The 22,531-nt window shown below is 30.8% G+C and overlaps 1 protein-coding gene and 1 long non-coding RNA gene across 2 annotated transcripts; both read right to left on the reverse strand.

The window, feature by feature from the left end:
- Positions 1-376: 376 nt before the first annotated feature.
- LOC109802845 (NAC domain-containing protein 87) lies at positions 377-2,509 on the reverse strand. The gene is made up of 3 exons (XM_020364247.3): positions 2,154-2,509; positions 1,760-2,040; positions 377-1,491 (listed from the first exon to the last, which is right to left on the reverse strand). The coding sequence occupies exons 1-3, from the start codon at positions 2,338-2,340 to the stop codon at positions 727-729; spliced, it is 1,233 nt and encodes a 410-aa protein (XP_020219836.1). The 5' UTR covers positions 2,341-2,509; the 3' UTR covers positions 377-726.
- A 17,188-nt stretch (positions 2,510-19,697) lies between these two features.
- Positions 19,698-20,435, reverse strand: LOC145957020 (uncharacterized). Its single transcript, XR_014433457.1, has 4 exons — positions 20,290-20,435; positions 20,118-20,222; positions 19,966-20,038; positions 19,698-19,885 (listed from the first exon to the last, which is right to left on the reverse strand). It is a non-coding gene; the product is annotated as an uncharacterized LOC145957020 (long non-coding RNA).
- Between the last annotated feature and the right edge of the window lie 2,096 nt (positions 20,436-22,531).

Here is a 22,531-nt window from a genome sequence, read left to right on the forward strand (position 1 = left end):
GGAAACAATAGTCGTACTGTGTTGGAGGTAGGCACTAGCTAGGCAACCGGAACCTTTAAATTCACAGGTTGGCAAAGAAGAAGAAAAAAAATATACACAATTTTCTTAGGAATTAATGCTCCGCACTGTTGGTGGGGTGTCACAACTCACAAAAATATATTCGACATATATTATGAAGCAGAAGAATCAAAGGAAATTCATAACGAGTGATTGAATAAATTTTTGTTGGCAATATCTACAAGAACAAATGGATAGGAATTAGGAAGTACTCGGAAGAATTCAACTAGATTTAATAATACAAAGAAAATTCTGATTTGTATACAGAAGCGACGAGTTGAACATGGAATTAATAAATGATGACGCAGCTAAAAAAAAATCAAGGAAAAGAATAAAACAAACCCACTAATATAACAAAAGAATATAGATGTACACGATTCATCAAGTCCTTCCCCTCGATATAACCTATGAAATAGAAAAACTAATTAACACCGAAAAGGCCTGGATATCATAAATCTATACAGTGTATGTGTACCCAAGAACTTTCCTATCATGTCTAATAATGTGTATGATCATGTTTATAATGATAAAATGAGTATGTAGAAGACTGTTTGAAAACCAACCAAAAGAAAAAAAGTATGTAATCACTATGCATGATGCTTATGATCCCTAAATGAAAAAACCATGGATCTGCTAACTTGCTTTAATTTATATCTTCATGACACTTTTTCAGTAGTCTTCCCACTGCAGGCATTCCAAATCTGAGAGAGGTGCAACTGAAGAAGGACCCTCAAAATCCTCGTACAATGCCCTATTTCCTCCCATGTTGTTGTTATTGTTGTCTTGCTTCGAAACCACCGAGGATGTGTCAGTGTTTCTGTCGTTGCTTAAGCCTGTGTCTTGTGAGTGGTTAGAGGAGAATTGCTCCATCTTGCACTGTTTCTCCAATTCACCTAAGTGGTCGTTGTTCTTGGCTGAAAGGGCTCTTAGGATTGCTTGATCATGGTTGTTGTTGTTGTTGTTTCCAAAACCTGTTGCAACACTTGGCATGATGGAGCTTTTGATCCTGTTTTGGTGCATGTAGTAGTCATTGAACATGTTTAAGGGCTGTGAGAGTGTGTTGTTCCCCATTGGGTTAACGTTGTTGCTGAGATTGGCTTGGTTGGAGTTTGAAGTGTAGTTAATTGTGGGAATCTCGTAGGTTCTTTGGTGGTGGTCTTGTGGCTTCATCAGAAGGTGGTGGTGGTGGTTGCTGTTGATGGAGAAACTGGGAAGATAATAGCCGTCTGATTGTGATTTATTTGATGAAAGTGGGTTAGTGGTGGTGTGGTTGGTGTTGGCGTTGGTGTTAACATAAGTAGGATCCATGAGAGGTGGGAGTGAAGAATAATCAAGAAGATCATCCCCAAGAGAGTTTATCCTCAAAAGTCCAGGAATTGAGGTCTTTCTGAGATCTGTGTTCTTGTGAAAAACCCTTGAGACAACCCATTCATCCTGCAATAACATAGCCCAAAAGGAAAAAAAAAAAAAAAAAAAAAAAGCAAAAAAAGCAAAAAAAGAAAACCGTTAGCTTTCTTGAGACAATTAATAAAACTAAAGCTATGTGATTAAAGGAAATACATGAAAGAAACTCACAAACTAACACAAAAAAGACACTTTTCTAAAAAGTAAAAAGGAGGGAAGGATGGGAAAATAAAAATAGTAAGATGAAAACAAGAACAAGAAAAAAGGGAAAAAAAAAGGGGTTCATTATTTTTGATACCTTTGCTGCCTTAGGAAGACTATAACTTGCAAATTTTCCTTCCAATCTGAATTCATGCATGACCCAATTGGTCTTCTCCCCCTTTGGAGCTCTCCCTTTATAGAACACAAGGGTCTTCTTCATACCAACAAGGTTCCCTTTCCCTTTGTAAATTTCCTTGTCTTTTCCAGTGGCCTTCCAGTACCCAGATTCTGTTGCTCTATTGGTTCTCATGCCAGTTGGATACTTCCTATCCTTTTGGCAGAAGAAGTACCACTCTTTCTCCCCTATCTTGGCTTTCTCTGCACAATCATTCATCAATAAAACATTAACTCATGCCACCCAATACTATTCCAAAACAATTATCAAATCATCACAAACAGAAGCTAAAAAAAAGTTACAACTAAAAACTTACTTGGTAAATCCCATGGTTCACACTTGTTCAAATCAGCCTCTCCAATAGCAATTGCACTGAAACCGCTATTCTTCACCTTCTCAGTGAGATAATAAGAAATTATCTCCTCATCAGTAGGGTGGAACCTGAAGCCTGGAGGCAAATCTAGAGGCTCTTCACCTTTGTTCAACACAATAGGCTCTTCCATCAAATCAACTTTGAACTATTAATCAAATACTATATCTTATATATAACACAAAGCAACCCTTTAGTGTATATATATTTTCAAGCTACCAAAAGAAAAGAAAGGTATGAGAAGAGAATAGATGAATTATTCTAAGAAGAAGAAGAAGTAGAAGAGAGCTTTTAAGAAAGTAGAACGAAGGGAAGATGGTGTGTTTAAATAGAGGAGCGTGTGCATATACATCCCACACACGCTGTAAGATCCGTGGTGTGCAAGGCACTTGCTGAGGAAGCCTACAATTGGTGTTTTGTTTTGTTTTTTCTTTATTATTATTATTTTTTCCCCTATGCTTTTGTTTTCAATATACGTGTATTTTATTGGTATATATGACGTATGCTCTATCCGGGTGGTGGTTTCTTCGCTATATCTACCCCTTTGAAAACGAATGTGAGAAAAGAAATGGTAAAAAAGGAGCTTTCAAAGCTTGTGGACCCCACTCTGCATAGGCTCCCCCCACTTTTTCATATTAAAAATTAAATGAAATATAACAACTTTATCCGCTAGCTTCAACCTAACTTTTGCACATTTTCATTTTTGTTTGCATCATCCATTAGCGGTCTATGTTCAAATCTCTGAAACAGTGGAGGAAGTAGAAAACAAAAATGAACTATTCCTCCTTTTCATGTCATAATTTTCCCACTATAATAATGTGTGCTATTGAAAGCAGATGTTGCTAGTTCTGCTACTACTTTTAATTTGATTTTCTCCACAAAGCTTTAGGTGGGTGGTGGTTGTTTCAGTTGGTAGCTAGCTTGGCTCAGCTGCTTCATATAATATAATTGTACACATTTGCTTCCTAACCTCATTGAAAAATTAGACCAACAATATAGATATCATACATTACATATATATCTACTGTTTATCATTAGCTAGTTTTTATTTATTTTAATTAACTAATTAATATGAAATATTTATAATGGAATAATGGTAACAATTAATTCAACTCCCCACAAACAAATGGAGAGGATAAAAGGCAGTGTCTGCTGGGAAGAATCCAAAGGCTTTCACACCAATAAGTCAAAAAGACTAAGCAGTAATACCAAAGGATTATTGTGAATTTTCCAAGAGCTTTCCAATGTTCCATTCTAAGCAGGCAATGTGTACGTGGTCTACCCTCTTCAATTTTTTGTGTTGATTTGTATAATGTGGAGCCTCTTTTCTTAATTAAAAACAAATATAAAACTGATCTTTACAACTGTTATCCCACCATCAGTAAAATAAAAATAACAATTTACAACTGTATCCCTCTTTATGAATTTATAAAATATCAAATGAAAGTAACATTTGGAAGAGTAGACTATGCACATGTGTCAAAAGGAGGTAAATATGGAATATTTTCTAATTTGATTTTTTTTTTTAAATAAGGTATGGAAATATTTGGCCTTTTGATATCACAAGTCACAACCAGGCTTTAAATTAAGATATAAATTTGATGGCTAAAATAATAAATCAAGGAGAGAATTAATGAATCTGTCTTACTCTCAAATCGAAATCAAATATATGGTTTTTATTATAATGTAAAGCACCGATAGCTGATTTTGTTGGTTTGGGAGAAAACAATGTATACAAGTCATTATCATTGATAAATATTTATTTTCACCACTTGTCATGTATATATGAGTACGATGGACTAGCCACTAAACAAACGGGGCTGAATATTGACACCATCTCTGCAACTTCCTTGAAGCTTCAAAACCACGATAAAAATGGTCAATTTATGAAGGATATGGAACAAAAAATATACATGGCAACAAATAACCATTTTAGTATCTAAATTATGCCGAAAATGTACCATTAATGTTAATAATAAAGAGAGATCAAGACTCATCAAAGCCTCACTTTTAGAGGGAATCAAAGGGGTGATTATGGCTAATTATAGTCATCTTTAACCATTGAAAAGGTCAACATGATTGGTTTCTTTCGTAAATTGGCTTTGGTGAGCCGTAGCTGCCGTCGTTAATTAATCAATTATTATTAAAGAGGAAAAAGAAAAACAAAAAACAACGCGTTGCAATAACGAGATCCAAGGGTGAAAAAGTGAAACATTCCGGCGCCGACATTGAAAACTAAGTTGTTTTTTGGTTAAGTATTACTGTTCCAATCCAACACCTCCACCACCACCTCCTCTTTGTTTCAGTCGTTGAATACTATTCCTATATTTTGCTGCTGTTGCATAGGAACTTGCACTAATGCCATTTGTTTATCAAAAACCAACCGGAATTAACTGACTATTGACTAGCTCTAACATTAATTAATGCATAAATTAAATAGTACTAGACTACTAGTAATTTAATTATAACAATTTTACATGTTATTTTTTATAATAAGATCGTTACAATCTATATCCACTTGACACGTGTTGACATTATCAGAATGAATGAGGGATGAGCTGGAAAATTATATTTTTACTATTTGATTATATATCAATGGTATTAATTAATGTAATTAAACGTGTCCAAATCGAAAAAGGGTGCAAGGATTAAAATGGGTACGCGCCCTCTAATGTTGATGCCACATGCCCCTCCCTCCGAATTTTGCGAGACAATATTCAAACCCCACCACTTGATACGGAATAAATTCCGCTGAGCACACTTTATTTTATTCAATATTGAGTTTGATTTGTTTTTGTGGTACTATATTAGGGATTAGTTTTTGAAAAATGGAGAAAATTAAATATAATAATTTGCTCAAAACGTGTGGACCCCTTCTTGGCTCCGACTCCGAGTATGCTTTCTGGATTACTATTATTATATATATTGGTGTGTAATGTAATAATAAAATAAAATAAGAAGATAGAGGGATGAAAGGGTGTTTTGGATTGGAATAGAAGGCTTGAGAAACTCTTAAAACTGTTTGACTTTTGCACAACGAAACTCAACCGCAAAAGCAAAAACGGAAGCATTGTCCAGAGTCCTCACAAACCCCAAACAGGTGACGTTTTATGACGCTACAGCGTGAATACTTGCGCTATGCTTCATTGCAAAGTAGCATATATAATGGAACGTGTAATACGAGTATGTTTTCTATTTTTAATTTAGTATATCAACTTTTATTTTTCAACAATTTATGTATATCAACTTATTCCCTTGTTTGCGAGAGTTTATAGTGATATGCCAATTGGTGTTATTACGATGGAGACAATCCTATTTGAGAACAATTTTTTAAAGTTATTTGTTAACTTAAAACAATTTCGTATTAGTTAAGTTAGACGATTGATAGTGTATATATCAGTAATATAACTACTTTAAGGTATAAAAATATATTTTAGAGAATATAAGTATTTATTGTTATTGATTAAAAATATTTCAAAAATAAAATTTTAATAGTTTCATAATTCATCATAGATGTTTATATTTTATTAGAATCTCATTTGTTAATTTTTGTTCTCGGTCTTATATGTTTAAAATACTAATTAATTACTAAAATTGACCTGGGTAAGACATTGAAATAGCATTTACAAAATTTTAAATTCGTCCTTTATTGTTGTGATTATGAGTTTCCTAATAAAAATATCTTATTTAAAATACTATCAAGCATTAAAGTGGAAGCTTCTATTAAAAAAAAGTTAGAAAATTTAATTTCTTATGTTGTGAAAGACTAGTATCTTTGGTAGATTGAACTAGGTAGCCGTCACTAGACCTAATTTTTTTAGTTAGTATTAATTATTATTCTTTTAATCAATGGTTATAACACAATTTTAATTAGAAATTTGATCTAGTTACTCTTCCTTTTAAAGTAGTTATATCCCATTGCACATTGATTGGCAATGAATGAAGAAATATGGACCATGTGATGAGAGCAAAGTGATGTCAGAAGACAAAGCTAGGGTTTGATTGTAGTTGGGAAGATTACTGTAACAAGCGACGTATAATCCTAGTTTTTTGTGTTTTGTTATCATGAATGGATGTGATTAATATTATGATTAATGGTAGGCCAAAGAGGGTGGGGTAAGGTAGCAGCAATTATTGGTCATATACTAACGTAAAGCGCAGCAATATCAGATTAGCGGGGAAGTGTTTTGTAGGGACCATTATTCATCCAAACAAATGAAAAAGATTACAGTGTTTCATAGGTTGAGACAATTGCCTTCAATCGGACAAATACATTCTAAAATGTTTCTACTTTACGGAAGAATAGTGAGAAAGAGGAGAAACAAACCCTACTATATATCAACTCACTATTTACACCATAATCAACGCTTACCCCTTTTCTGTTTTAATCACCCACGATATGATTTTTTATTTTTCGTCTGAATATCAGCAATGATATTGATAAGACTATCCTATGTTAATATAAATAATAATACATTTCTATCACAGTTTTTTTTTTTTTAATTTTTAAAAAGCATTTTTAATTTTTTATTTCTCGATTTTATGAATCTTCCTTAATTTTTAATGTTCATTTTTCTTCAAACCATTTTTGAAAGAGTACTTTTATAATTATGGAAAGTATTTTTGTCGAGGTGTGGATTTTTTTTCATACTTCTAAAAAATAGTTTCTAGAACACTAAAGAAAAAGAAGAAGGAGGAGGGCGAATGAAAAAGATAATTTAAAAAATAAAATTTATTTAAATCAGAAAATTTATTAGAATGGTATTTTAATATTTAAAAAATAAAAGAAAAAGAGGACATGTTTATTTTAAAAAATTATATATATATATATATATATATATATATATATATATATCATGAGCCAATTATTTATTGGCAAAATTAATCTTTAAAATTGAACGTTTGAAATCTTGAAAAATGAAGAAAAAAGATGTGTATATAAAAGAGGTGAGTGCTTGAAAAAAAAAAATTAAACTTTGCAAATAAGGAGGGAAGAGGGTGCTTGAAAGGGGGTAAGTGCTTGAAAAAAAAATTAAACATTAAAGATAAAAGGATTCGTAAAGTCAAGAAATTGGAATATATATATATATATATATATATATATATATATATATATATATATATTGTACTTGTCTGATGGGCACACTAAGTCTTATGGTAGCCTAAAGGCCGAACGAGAGCTTCGATCTAATGCGCTGGTGAAGGGGTTGGTACCTGCAAAAGGCACTCCAACGCTCAAGTCAGGACAAACTCGAATATCTAGAATAATTAATGAACAGTGACGTTACCTTTTGTCCTGAGCTATTTATACTGACATTTATGGGCCCTGGACCCCATGGGCCCTGCGACATATTTACCGTATTAGGTAATACACCTTAATCGACTAATTAACCTCTAATCTTTGATTAAGAGTACCAAATGATGGTAGGCCGATCCTGGTGGCCGATTGGCATTCGGCTTCCTGGTTCTGCCATTCGGCGGCCGATGGGGTGGTGGCCGAACCCCCCTACCTGTACATATATATATATATATATATATATATATATATATATATTACGAGTAATTTGAAAAGAAAAAAGATATAATGGATGTGTGTATTACTAATGTATAAGGAGGGTTATAATATACTGGTATAACTTTTATTAAGTATCACACCACTCAATAACTTTATATTAAATGTGAATTTTGTAAATCCAACCGTTAGATTGAATTTTGCAACACTCCTCTATATATGAACTTTCAATCCAATGGTTGAATTTACTAAGTTTTTTCTTGTTTCTAATTTTGTTACCTTTCCATTTTCTTTTGCTTTGATAGTATAGTGATTTGGAAGCAAACATGGTGATGGAAATGATGAACATGTTTTCAAAAGTGGCAAACACAAAACGTGATGACAATGAAACGTGAACATGCGAGAATGAGAATGAAACAGCGCGATGATTGAACGCAAAAAGATGAGATAACAAGAGTGAAAGAGTACGACGATGGAATGAGAAGAGATGTAATGAGAGACAAAGAGCATGACGCAAAATGCAAAGAAATATGACACCAAGAGAGAAAGAGCATGCTGGTGGAATGTAGAGCTTAACCATAACAAAGAGTAATCCACGTACTGATATCTTTGAATTTCACCACATAAGAATTTGGGGAAAGTTGTATTCCTTTTACACACAACAAATAATTGTTAACAAATTGGGATCTAATGTCAAGCCCTCCGTCCATAATTCAAGTCACCACGTGATTGAGATAATCTATAGTTCTTCAAGGCAATGTCTTTAACAAGACAAGTTTCCCAAGATGGATCAAAAGAAAAAAGTAGGTTTAGATATAGGATGGTATAAGACGACTCTTGGGAAGAATAATTGGGTTATAAACAAACAATTTGACTTGAAGAAAACCTTAAACTAAAGGTTTATGAAAGATATTTAAGGCTTAAACATGGCTTTAAGACGTTTTTTTTAACTCTTAACACAATTTTAATTATAAAGACCACAAATTTTAATATTGATAATCATCCTCCCCAAAATATTATTTTCTAACAAAATAAATTTCACAATTTATAAGAAAATAAAAAATTGAAGTGTTATGCTAAATATCTTAAGTATAAAGTTTTTAAGATTGAACAACTATGGATAATTCAATAATAGTTTGATAAGTAACTTAATAAATCCAACAAAAGTCGTTAGAATTCGCTTTGATGTCATTTTATAATAAAGATTTATACTTAATTCAATTCTATAAAATTGACTTTTAGAGAAAGGATTCCCCCTACCTATGTATATTACTTAAATTGTATCACTAGTTAATGTGAGATTTTCACCACTTCTCAATAACCAAACATTGTCTAATTATATTTGTAGTCAACCCTTACCAATTCATAATGAAACACCCTTGAAGACGACTTATATTCATGTCCAAAAGGAGGAGTATTATCTTACTAAAATACATGCAAAATATTTAAATTAAAAGTTTGTGCAACCAAGATGAAATACCTAAAAAGTTATCCCTTGTTTTCTATTGAATCAACACTACACCCAATTTTTATCCTTAATAAATAAATAAAAAGAAACAAATTCAATTAGTGTTAGAGTAGAATATGAAAACTATTCATTTTCATTAGTTTCTCTTTCTATTATTTTCTCTCAGTTGTAACAACAATATATTCATTTTGATTGGATTTTGAATTAAATAAAAAACTCCATTAAATTTTAACTGTTTTCTCTTTGCAAATTATATTAGAGTCAAATATAAGCTATTTAGTTTCCCCAAATTAGGTGAAAAAGAAAAAGAAATTCTACAAAACCTACGAAATTATGTATCCAAAACATTCAAAGTAGGCTACTCAAAAATCTAAGAACCAATTTTCTTTCTTTCGTTTTTTTTTATTTTTATATAATTCATACTAGATTAAAATAACATAGATGTAAAAAATGTCATATATTAGACTCTATAGAGGGGGAAAAATAGTCCAATTGACATAATTAACGTGTGAAATGGACCTTCAATTTCATCATATACAACAAGAAACAAACATCATTTAACATGACTTGAATAATAGAACCTCGGAGGCAAATAACAAAAGAATGAGATTTTTCTTCCCCCTCGATGTAACTAGAAGTAAAGGAAAGTATTAGATACACTTTCATGAGAGAATCAACTAAAGCATCTCACCTAAAATAAATACAATTAGTTACGTCAATCATCAATAATCATCCAATAGAAACAAAAAGTCGAGAGTATTAGTAAATGATGAGAAATGTGAAAGGGTGAAGGGGAAAGAGTTGGCTTCAAAAATTTGAAGGGTCTAATTAACGAGGGTGATGATAGTTGTTGTATGTTAATGCATTTGATTACTATTTTGTTTTAAAATATGTAGAAATTTAATCAATATCAATATAATTTACAATAATTCATATATTTTTCTCAACTAATTAAGTTAAACACCATTAACTTCATTTGATTACTTTCAATTATAAATTAGTATTTATTGTGATTAAATAGATTGCCTTAAATTTAAAAACTTTACGTATTTATTATGCAAGTAATTTATTAGGTGCATTTGATTACTATAAACTTCCGCAAGAAACTACTTGTATAATAAATACTTAAACTTTTTAAAATTAAAGCAATCCATTTTATTGTTAAATATTAATTTTAGTTAAAAAGTTTAAATATATTTTTTTTATTTCATAAAATCTTGTTATTTCCTCTAATTTGAGTAGAAAATTGTCGTAAATGATGACATCATCTTATATATATATATATATATATATATATATATATATATAATCTTTTATATTAAAATGGGGTGAATTACTAATGAAGAATAAATATCAACTATTTATTTACCTTAATCTCAATTATTTATATTAGTTTTATTTTAAAAAATCACTTTTTCTATATATTAAAACATAATAAATTTATAATTAAAAAATCGAATAAAATATTTATTGGTTTCTATTAACTGTCTCTTTTAATTTTTCTAAATTCATATTTTTATTATATATATATATATATATGAAAAATGAGTTGTAAAAAAACATAATTACCATTTAAGATAAATAAAATGATTGAATTTTCATTTTGATTAGTAATTTAACTATTGTTTAACAGGAGAATAAAACTATTCGTTAGAAGGATAAAGTTTAAGAGTAAATAAAATTGAAATTAAATTTTAAAATGTTTATCGCAAAAAGAAGTAAAATTTATAAAGATCAATCGACATATAATTAAAATTTATAGTCCCTATTTATTTTTTTAGGACATTTTTTTATTGAAAGCATAGTTTCTATTTATTTGTTATAAAAAATACAAAATAGAAAGTTTTAAAGGGTCTTTTCTCCCATTTTTAATAAAAAGATCGCATAAGTACTAATTGGACTAGAGAGAGGATACTCTAAATTTTAATAAAAAACAATTTCTCAAAAATGTATTCAGCATTTACTCTTTTAATATTCAAACTTTTAAAAAAAAGATCGACACAAAATTATCAAACTATAATGATACATCATAGTCTTTAAACTAATGACATATTTACTCGTAGGGGATAATAATTAATAACTTTAAATTATAAGTTTATTGACATCTAGATATGTCATATATATGAAATAAAAATAATTATGTAAATATATCTTATATAAATACAACAATTCAATAAAAGTAAATTGTACAATTTAAGTTGTCAGTCAAACAATCTCTACTACCAATTAGTTACTCTTTGGTAGCAAAACATCATCAATTTCAAACTAGCCTCCAAAACAACTCTCCTGAAATCGATCCCTACTATACTCTCATATTGTGTATGTTTATCGTAGTTCAAACTACATGAAAACACAAAATGCATGGTGAGTTAGAGTTCAAAAATCAACATATACAACACAATTTATAAGCAATATAGTACTTCACCACTTCTTGGAGTCAACAATCTCAACTTCATAACAACATTGGCATTATCCACATATAACATCACTTCACAACTAGCACTATTAACACAAGCAACTTAGTATATAGCAACCCAAGGTCAACACCGTCAACACACAGTGTCTCATAATTCAACATCTCATTATGGTTCATTATAGATAAATATTACATATAAACAACATAGTTTAAACAATACATCATAAGCACAATACAATAACTATATGTGTCATAATACATTTCTACTAGGATATCTCCTTATAACATAAGGTGAACAGTTTGAGTAACTTAACCCTACCGAACCAACAACACAAGTGATCTTTTTGGTGTGTTAGATTAACAAGTTGAATATCAATTTACAACACAACAACTTGGTTTCTTAGATGTCACCACTTAAAAGTCTAGTACTACTATCATGGTAGAACAATTAGGTATGAGCCTATCACGACATAAGCTAGCTTAATTAAGCTTCCTATAGGATTAACCCACTGACTACTCTCCAAATACTACGCTCTTTCGACACTCGATTAGGAATTAAGTTCCTGACTTTGTATTTTACTTAGTTGGTCAATTTATACACGTATGGTTGATCTAGCCCCCATACAATACCAACTAAGGTCCTAGAGGAGACCTAATTATCCTCTTCAAGGGTCAACTTCTTAAAAAGGATTTTCAATAAATTAGACTCTCAGAGTAACACCATGCCTGAATGTTTAAAGCATTCTCGACATTCATCATCTCAACAACACAACATCAAACAATTTCAACACAACTAACACATATCTCACAACTCACAACATACATCTCAACCACACTTTCAACTCTCAACCATCATTTGTCTCCAATTATCATCATATAATGAATAAACAACATTTTTAGCAACTTAAAAAAGCAACACTTAGGCATATTCTTCTCATACTCAATAGTGCATCTACTAGATAACACAATTTCATTCAAAAGTTAACGTCCAACATCACACAACCAATGTCCAACATCATCTAAACAGGAAACTCTCTATCTTGCCTACGTCCAATGCTACATAACTAGCGTCTATCATGGACAAGGTAGAGGTCCTTGGAACCTGATGCTTGGTGTGGAAAAGTCTCACACTTGGCCTCATTTTAGGTAGTGAGTCTCTGCCTGACTCATACCCAATGTTGCCATACTGATGACCAACATTGTCTAGGTAGAGAGTGTTGGCTCGATCACACTAGGTTCCACTTAACTCGAGACCTAGCATCACCAAATCAGAGAATTTCTTGTGCTCTCACATCTAATGTCATTCAAATAACGTCTGTCGCCATTCCAACTCGAGATGAGCTTTTCTCCTCACGTTTGACGTCACCAATCCTGCACCCAACATGACAAGATAGAAAACCTCATGTTGAAACGACACTCAACGCCTTGAGGGCACACCCAAAATGATAAGCAATCTACATTTATGCAGATCACAAATTTTGCTAAATCCAATTGAAATTGAGCCCAAACCACTCATGCAGCACAAGAATATATACATATATGCTATATACAACTCATATACAACACCAATTTCAACATGCAACACATAATTCTCTTCAGATCATCAATTTCCTCTTCATGAACCCAAACCCCAACTCTTAATTGCAACCCGCTCCAATTTGATCAACTTAACCATGAATCTCAATGAAATTCATACAACATGCAACTCATGCATGCATCACTACACAACTCAGTTACTCAATCAAAATCTATAAATCTAGCTCCCCTTACCTCAAGATCAATCTAGAAAATGAGGAAAAAGAGAATCCTGAAACTTTGTTCTACCACACTCAACGAATCAAGCAATTGAATTCAAGTCCTAGACACCTAAATTCATCAACAAGACAACACAATAAAATTAGGGAAAACGTAGGAGAAAATTAATTTAGAGAAGAAAGAAGGTCACAAACTAGAGTCTATCTCTCTAGAATTCTCTCTCTAAGTTTTTGATGAATGAGGTTTATGAAACTCTATTCAAAATAAAAACCTTATATACTCATTTCCTTGGAGTTAAACTAGATATTTATCCAGAAAAATTTCTAATACTATTAAAATTCATAAAAAATTCTCAAATTCTAAAATTTCTTAAAACAAAACAACTCAACATAACAATACAAACCAAGTGAAAATAAATATATGACTTTGCAACTTACAATACTAAAAAAAACCTATGACGGCTTGGTGGTTACAACTGCAAATCTTTCTCTTTCCCGGTTGTAATAAACTACAAAAGTACAAAACTCAATATTCTTTTCAGTTTAATTCATAATAATTGAGCTTATCGGTAATAATACAAATATAAATTAGTAGTGGTCATATTTTAATGGATTGAAGTATCTAAATGTAGCATGCCATGCATCAGTGTGAATTCATAGATACACACAAATCTATCGGATTAAAAACATGCTTATTAGTGGTATCATGTAGTTGTTGGTTTTATTATAATTATATTCAGGTCACGATGTAAAAGTCTCATTCACACACACATATATATAACCAAATCATGTTGATATTGATTAAAGAAGATATAAGATGTAACTGATGGAAATTGCTTTTGCTTTTTTGTTATATAAAGGAATCATATTTCAAGTCAATTTTAATATTAAAGTTTCTTACAAAGTTCATCGCCTTTAAAGTTATGAACTGGATTTTGGGTATATTAGTAGGCCCACAAGGAAGTGTAACCCATACTTATCACCAAGCGTCGTAGTAATCAAACTTCAAAGATCACTTTCCTTTTAATCCTTTATATCTAGAAAAAGATAAAGAAAAAAGGGGAATGAGGCTTATTCGACACAAAATCAAAGAGTTTTATATTCATTATTATTATTATTATTATTTCTAGATACCATGGAATATCCATATAACAAAGTGGGACCTGCAGATTTATTATTCATAATATGATAAATATATAGAAATTTCTCCATTAACCAAACAAAATACGAACCCGTCATTCTTGAAAACTTTATGATCGTATTTGAGTGCTATCTAATCCTATTCCTCTTGGGCATGAGTTACTAAACAGTGCAAATAATCATTAATAAGTGAATGAATACATAAACGTAATGACAATTTTGATTGGAATTGAATAATAATAATAATATAGCAAATTTTAGGTGGCATTACTGTCGGCATCAAAATGAGCGCACCCTAGCCCTTTTATTAAAACAAAAACAAAATAAATTAAAAACACTAAACCAGAGTCCAATAAATTCTGTTATTTAGTCTTCTTAAAAAAATCTCGAGTTTAAATGTTGAAATGAAGAAAAATAGTTAGAAAATATTACTTAAAAATGACTGATTAAATTTTTAACAAAAAATAATAATCAATAAAATCAATAAATATATTATATTAATAAAATAATTAAAAAAAACCAATAAAATCGTGTTGTCATTTTCAAAGTACAGAAAACAAAAAACTCGAGATGTTGCTAGGGTAACCCTAATACCATTAGGTTCCCCTCGTGCGTACGTTTGGAGGACTTAAATTCGAACTATTGTAATATGGTTTTAATAAATTTTTATTTTTATTTCTGAATTTGCAAAACGATATCATAATAGTATCTATAATTAGAAGAAAAAAAAATCAAATAAATATCTGCAATTGAAATTTGTTAATCGTGATAGTCCTCATCGTTAATTCCTTAATATATATATATATATATATATATATATATATATATATATATATTTCAAAATGATCACTAGAGACAAAAAAAAAAATAACTTTAAATTTTAGAAAGTTAAAATTGAAAGAAAAATATTCTACAACAATCAAAATTAAAGTTTGTTTATTTTATAAAGATCGAAAATAATATTTACAAGTTTTAGAAGACACTAAAATCATATTTAAGTGTTTTAGAAATTGCTAAAACAAAGTCTCACAAATTCAAAAACTAAAATAGATATTATTTTTATTTTTGAGAAAAATATAGAGCCTTGAATTTGACTAAATTTTAATTCAAGAATTAGTCTCGTAACCAATCTAAAGAAAGGGAGCTCGAGAAATATTTTGGTTTCTCATTAAAGAGTAAAAACTCTAATTGATTAATAATTATAATGGTTAAAATAATATGTATTTACTCCTTCCAAATTGGAGAGGCAGGGAACTAGTATTGACTAAGAAGAAGGTGATGAGTGATGACACCTTCAGCCACGCTTGTTAAGCTTTGCCAGCATTGATCCAAGTCATTACTCAGTTAAAATTTATAAACAAGTGGGTCTCCATTGACTAGAGTACTTCAAAGTTTCTCATTTTTCTAAGTAGAAATAAAAAAATACTTAAAATCAACGAGACTTAAATAAATATCCTAGAAAGTAGGTATTTTACCATGAATTTGGTTGCACTTATGTGTGGTACATGTCTATTAATTATTTGGGCCAAAGGGTATGGCTGCCATTAAATTAAAATAAATTAGCACACTGAACGACTCTCATTACATAACTATCATAGAAAAATTAACTTGTTCAGAAGTTAGGACAATAATTTAGAACGAGTGGGAAATTTATAACTCAACTGTAAACGTCATATATAAGTACCATTCCTAATTAGTACATCCATTAAAGGTGCAAGAATCTTCCTAGAGAAAAATCAATTCTTGATCATCTTGGTCAACTAGGAAAATGAGGAACAAGAGATAAAAACAAGGGATAAAATAGTTTTATTTGACTTTAACTTAAGATAATTTAAAGATAAATGTATATAATATTGATATGAAGAAAAAAAAATTGCCTTTTGTTTTCAAAATATTGTAATAAAATAAAATAAAACTCATACAAAATCATGCACATGTAAATTCCAAGAAGTTCCAAACTGAACAAGAGCAAAGAAACTATGAGCAAAAGCATTAATTGAAGTGAAATTTTGTTGCAAGTGTTCAACAACTTAAATAAAGCCCTAAAAATTCAGAGTGAACTCAAGAGTCAAGACATAACTGGTCAATGGTCATGGCTGCCTAGTTGTGAGGCAAACCAACTTAGACTCTTATTTAAGTTTCTATTTTTTATATTTTAAAAAAAATAATTTAATTTAAATTATTAGATGATAATTAAATTTTATTTGTAGTTAATTTATTAATACAGATATGCAATTTAAAAATGTGAATATATAGAGATGTCGTTGTAGATTATTTAAGAATTTTATTTCTTGTTTAAAATGGTATAACAAAAAAATATATATACTATTTTACATTTATTTTGAACTAAGGAAAGAAAAGTCATTGAAATGAATATAAATTTTCACAAGAGTGGTATTGTATATAAGAAGTCATTTTGATTAAAATGACAGCAATGAGATCATACATTTAATTTTTTGGTTTTTATTATTTTGCATAAATATTATATTATACTATTTCATTTTATTTATAAAAAATTTGAACAATTTTTAAAATATCAAATCACATTTTATTGTTTTTATTAGAATATAGTTGATTTCTTTTTTTAAAAAAATAGAATGAATTAAAAAAAAAAGATAATATAGTAATCTAGAAACAAAATTAAATTTTATAGTGAACATTAATTTAATATGACTGGTCTTGATTTCATTTTCTCCAAAATTAAGGGTATTGAAAGAAATACTAACAATATAAATTAATGTCATATTAGTTGTATAAAATATATTAAAAATTGATTTTTTAAATGCATGCACTGTTAATAGAACATCATTTATAATACTGCAAAAATTCAACTTGTTCAAGAACCTCCATCTTAGTTGTGCCAGGTTGATAAAATGAGAATTCAATTTCCCATATTGTAATTACCTTTTGTGTTTTAAGCATACAAGCAAATGTGAAATTTGATTTACCTCAGTTCAATTTCCCACATGACATTGAAATCAACCACACAAAAATAAAATGTTTCCCAGTTATGTCAATTAATAGTTAAATCATTTATATTTTATTTTTATTAGTTTGAAACAATATAAAAACACCTTTGCATGAAGATCTCTTAGGATTCTAGAGGCAAGTAGGGTAATTACAAATGGGTAAAATAGTTTGTATTTAGTAATAATCTTTTGAGTTCAGCCTTTATTGGACTCCTCAACATGCTAATTGCACCCTACCCAATAACCAAAAGTATGATCATCTTAGGCCCAAATCTAAAAAATTCTGAACACGCTGAGATGATTTAAAACGTAACATTAATAGTTGAAAATAATAGTTTAACCCCTTTACAAAAGATTTAAAATCTCAAATTATTTTCAACGTGATCCTGTGATGAAATCAATAATTCATTTACTCCATTCAAGCTTGAAAAGCAACAATAAACTAAAATATATTCCTTCGACGTAAAATATTTTTAATATTGATGATGAATATTTTATTTAATTAAAAAAAATATTGAAATAAAATAATTAAATAAAAAATACTCCAACGCAATGTCTTACAATTGAAAATTTTAAAATCAATTTCATATTCAGATTGGCTAAAATTAAAAATTACTATAATTCAGATTATAAAACAAAATATATTTTCTACTTAATATAATATATCAAAACTTGATATTTAAATTAAATTTAAACAATAATGTATAAAAAATTAAAATTAAAATTATATATAAAGAGATGAATAAAAAAAACACTACAAGTACCCTCATAAAAAACTGAAATATCAAATATATAATACTTGCAATTTAATTGTACTTACAGTGAATAAGGAAACCATTAATAGTCTTCAAAAACTTTTTATAATTATTCTCTCTCTCTCTCTCTCTCTCCATTGCACTATCCAACTTATCACGCATCTCTCTTACTTTCTTTTTTCTTTTTTAATGTATGACTTGTGAAAAAATCATAGAATTTTGAAAAATTTAGTAGCATTTATCTTTTAAAATTTACACATGGTCGTCATAAAGAAGTGATCAAGTACCACTACGCGCAACCAAAAATAATAATATACAGGAAATTTAATACATGGAAAATGAAGCATTGAAAACCCATGACCATGATGCTATTTATAACATTGATCACTCCCATGTTTTCGGTGAAAGATGGTAGCATAAAATGTATAACAAATACCAATAGTATATGAAAATCAGATAATTAACTTGTGAGAAAAGTAATAGATAAACACCATACAAACATAGCACAAACCACTCAAATAGAAGGGCCAATACTCCTTCACTTGATGCATCTTTAAAGCCAATTGTACTCCTGCATTTACCATAATCGTTCAGATTTGCAATTTTCGTGGGAGGAAAATGAGAGAATTTTTATAATTAAACTTTTATTTGATTCAATTTTTAAGAGTGGGACGAATGGAGGAATAAAATCACACCTCATCTAATTTTCACTCATCTAGTAAAGTTCTAGGATGGGAAATCAGGAGATTTAAAACATTTTGAACAAAATGTCTAAAACACTTATTTTTTTCAATTCAAAATTATACAGGTGTAAAAATAAATTAGTTTTAAAATCTCTCATTAACTAAACAAAAATTCTAACCCTCACTTTTCCCCTTTAAATTCAATCACAATATTTTGTTCTATGAGAAAGAAAAATGAACTCGAGAGAAACAGTTTAGTCAATTTTTACAATACTAGTACACAAAGGGTCTTTTACGTCGGGTATTTTGAGCCTTTTACGTCGGAAAAGGTTCCGACGTTAATACGGGAGACGTAAATTTACGTCGCCCCTAAAACGCGACGTAAATTTACGTCGGGCATTATCCCAGCCCGACGTAAAAAAGGTGCCATAAATTTACGTCGGACAAGCCATGTCCGACGTAAATTTATGGGTTTTTTTTAAAACGTTTATAAATCTAAACCAGGCAATCCAGAATAGAAATTCAAATTATATTTCAAAATTGAATGACAAAAAGAAAATAATATATAAATCTTAAAAAGCATAAATTATGACAATGTAAATCCTATTATTCTAAAAAAGCTATAAAACATATGTTTGTCAATGCTATCTAACTAACTAACTATCAAACTATAAACATAATATCTAACTAACTAAACTTAGAAATCTAACTATGATATACTTTGAAGAAAAAAAGTTGTCCATTGTTCTCTTATCTTGAGCATCTCATCTTCGGGCAATGGAGATGGATCTTGAAAGACCTGAAACATTAATTTAAGTGTCATTAATATACAATGTTAATTATCCTAAAGGTAAATATACTTAAATAAATTTTGATATGAATTACTTGCGCCCAAGAATCAATAATACCCGCAGAAACTATGGCTCTCATCCAATACATGGTGTAATAGCCACATTCAAACGAGTCTTGTTGCCTATTACACTAAAATGAGAAACAAATAACTATTATTTCTAAAGTCAATAAATTTAAATATTATTGACTATATGAATTAATTTGCTAACCTTAGGGTATATGAAATGCAATGACTTTGATGATCTGGCTCTTCCACTTAAAATATTAACTCCAGACACGATTCTAATTAATTGAAATAAAAACAAATGTTAGCCAATATATATAATTACAGTTTTAAAACATAATGAAAAAATTTAATTACCCTTGTAATTGGCATTTAATTTCGTGGCTTGGTTTTCGATGTAGTGAACAAAACCACACCACGGTGTATTCCTTAGGAATGATTACCATTAACTGCCAATGAGACCTACATTGTATGACAAACAAATTAGTTATAAAATTACCATGATTAAAAAACCAATTAAAAAACTAACCCGTCAATGTATGGAGCCATGTATATATCTCTTCTTGAGTCACTCATCCATGTTTGCATATATTGCTGGATTTGGACCTGAGTGTTTCCTGATTTTTGGATGGATTGAGGCTCAATAAATTCATATACTTCTGCTTGTGCATGCTCCACACTCAATTTGTCCATGTACCTATCACAAATAATTATTATAAGTTAAATATAATTATTGTAAATTTAGACTCAAAAGAAAATATGACTTACATGGCCCACAACTGTATGATAGAAATATTTAACATGGAGTTTCCCCCAACAATCTCTAATGCATCAGGCATAGATATGTATAGTGGAACAGCAGCGCTATCAACTCCAAAAACTCTAATGTCCCACTACAATTGAATTGGCTTCTTATTTAATCGTGGTAATATGATTAGAAGCTTAGATATGGGATAATCCTCAGCTGCTGCGATATTAGCATCATCAACATGAGGTTCTCTCATGACCTCCTTACCACGATTGATAAAATCCTAAAGAAATAATCACAATTAGTTAAACAATAATAAAATTATAAGAATATAAAAGAGCAATAATATAATTACCTTTGTTCGTGCTGAAAGTGGCATGACCAAACATTTTGGCCAAGCTAAGAATGTGCCGGTTGCCTGCCCCACTAGTTGAACCTCTGTATTGGGCAAAGGCACTGGAGCAACAGCATCTTGAATTTGGTCAACCACAACCCGTGTCCAGTCTGGCTGTAGAGGGACACCATGGATGGTTGAGCCACCCTCAAATACTCGGCCAATAGCCACTAACCGTGGGGGGTCATCCTCAACATATAACTCACACTGGTTTGGTACATCAGTGTGAGTCTGATCCGGTGAGGGATCTGGAGCAGCACAACTCCCTTTAGTGCTGATTCGAACACCATCATGAGCAACTGCAGTCTGTTGTTGAGAACGAGCCAAAAGTTCAAACTTCTGTTCAAACTCTTTTTGAATATTCTTCAATTTCTCTTCAAACTGCATCTCCAATCTCTGCTCCATTCTCTACATAACCTCTTGACTGCAAGAGTCAACAGTGCTCCTCGATGATCGGGCACCAAAGAAATCTCGGTGGCTCCAAGAACCACCAACACCACGCACACGGCCTCCGTGCTCTGGCCTTCCTATGGCCGTTGTGAAGATATCATTCCGACCATCGGAAACAAATGAGCCCTGGGTGCTCTGCTCAACTGAACCCTCCTACAACATATTAACAATAAGTATACCCTAAACTACACTTATGAATTAAATAAGTTGAAATGAAGAGTCTTAGTTTGTATATTTTTACTTACTATTTTATCAGCAATGACCCTTGCAGACTCAGAAGTCATTTGCCCATTTGATTTTGTCCGGGCTGCTATCCACATCTCATGGCGGGGAGGTGACTCCACACGGTCAGCAGACTCAACTCCTGCTGCCTCTGCCCTAGCCTTCTTCATTTCCTTTTTTTTCCTTTCATATCCCCCTCTTGACAATAGATGGGGTGCATCATTCTTGGCCTGTCGTTCTTGGGCAGCTATTCTTTTAGCCTGCAATAATACAAAAAAGAAAATGAGATTAATTAAAATATACCTTAAGTATTTGTGTCAATGTAAGAGTTATCAATAACTAACCTGCCACGAAGGGTCCAATCGAGTGGCACGAAATTGCATCCACTCCTCATCAGTAATCTGGTACTTTAGACAGGGAGTCTCATTTTGTTGCTCTCCAAATACATACTCCCGTGTCAAGAAAGTCTTGAAGTCTCTCCACCTGGTGGCCAGGGCAGATAACATCTTCCTCCTCATGACCTCAGTGTTGGGAATGTCAAAATTTTGCTATGAAAATAACAACAATTAATAAATAATGTATTTAAGTTATATAATATTCAAGGGATGTGAAAGTATATACCTGAATATCTTGCCACATGAGGTTCTTGTCAACCTCCTGAACGTCATCCCATGATGGAATGATAATAGAAACATGTCGTCGAGCTAGGACTCCCAAATAGCTCTTAAACTTGGCAGCATTTGGGCCTGATGCCTTGCCAGAATGAGGATCCACCTCAACCGGTGTCCTCTCCTTGGCAATGCGTCCAGCTGTCAACCCAGACAATCGGGTGACAGATCTACCTTCCCTCCTTCCACTGCTAGACCCAGAATCCTCCATAATCCTGAAAAAATTATACTTTCATTATAAAAACAATGAATTAACTAAATAGACAAATAAAGTAAAAAAGATAATAAC

This window comes from Cajanus cajan, chromosome 4 (assembly GCF_000230855.2).
Source record: "Cajanus cajan strain Asha chromosome 4, NIPB_CcT2T_4, whole genome shotgun sequence".
Taxonomy (NCBI): Eukaryota; Viridiplantae; Streptophyta; class Magnoliopsida; order Fabales; family Fabaceae; genus Cajanus; species Cajanus cajan.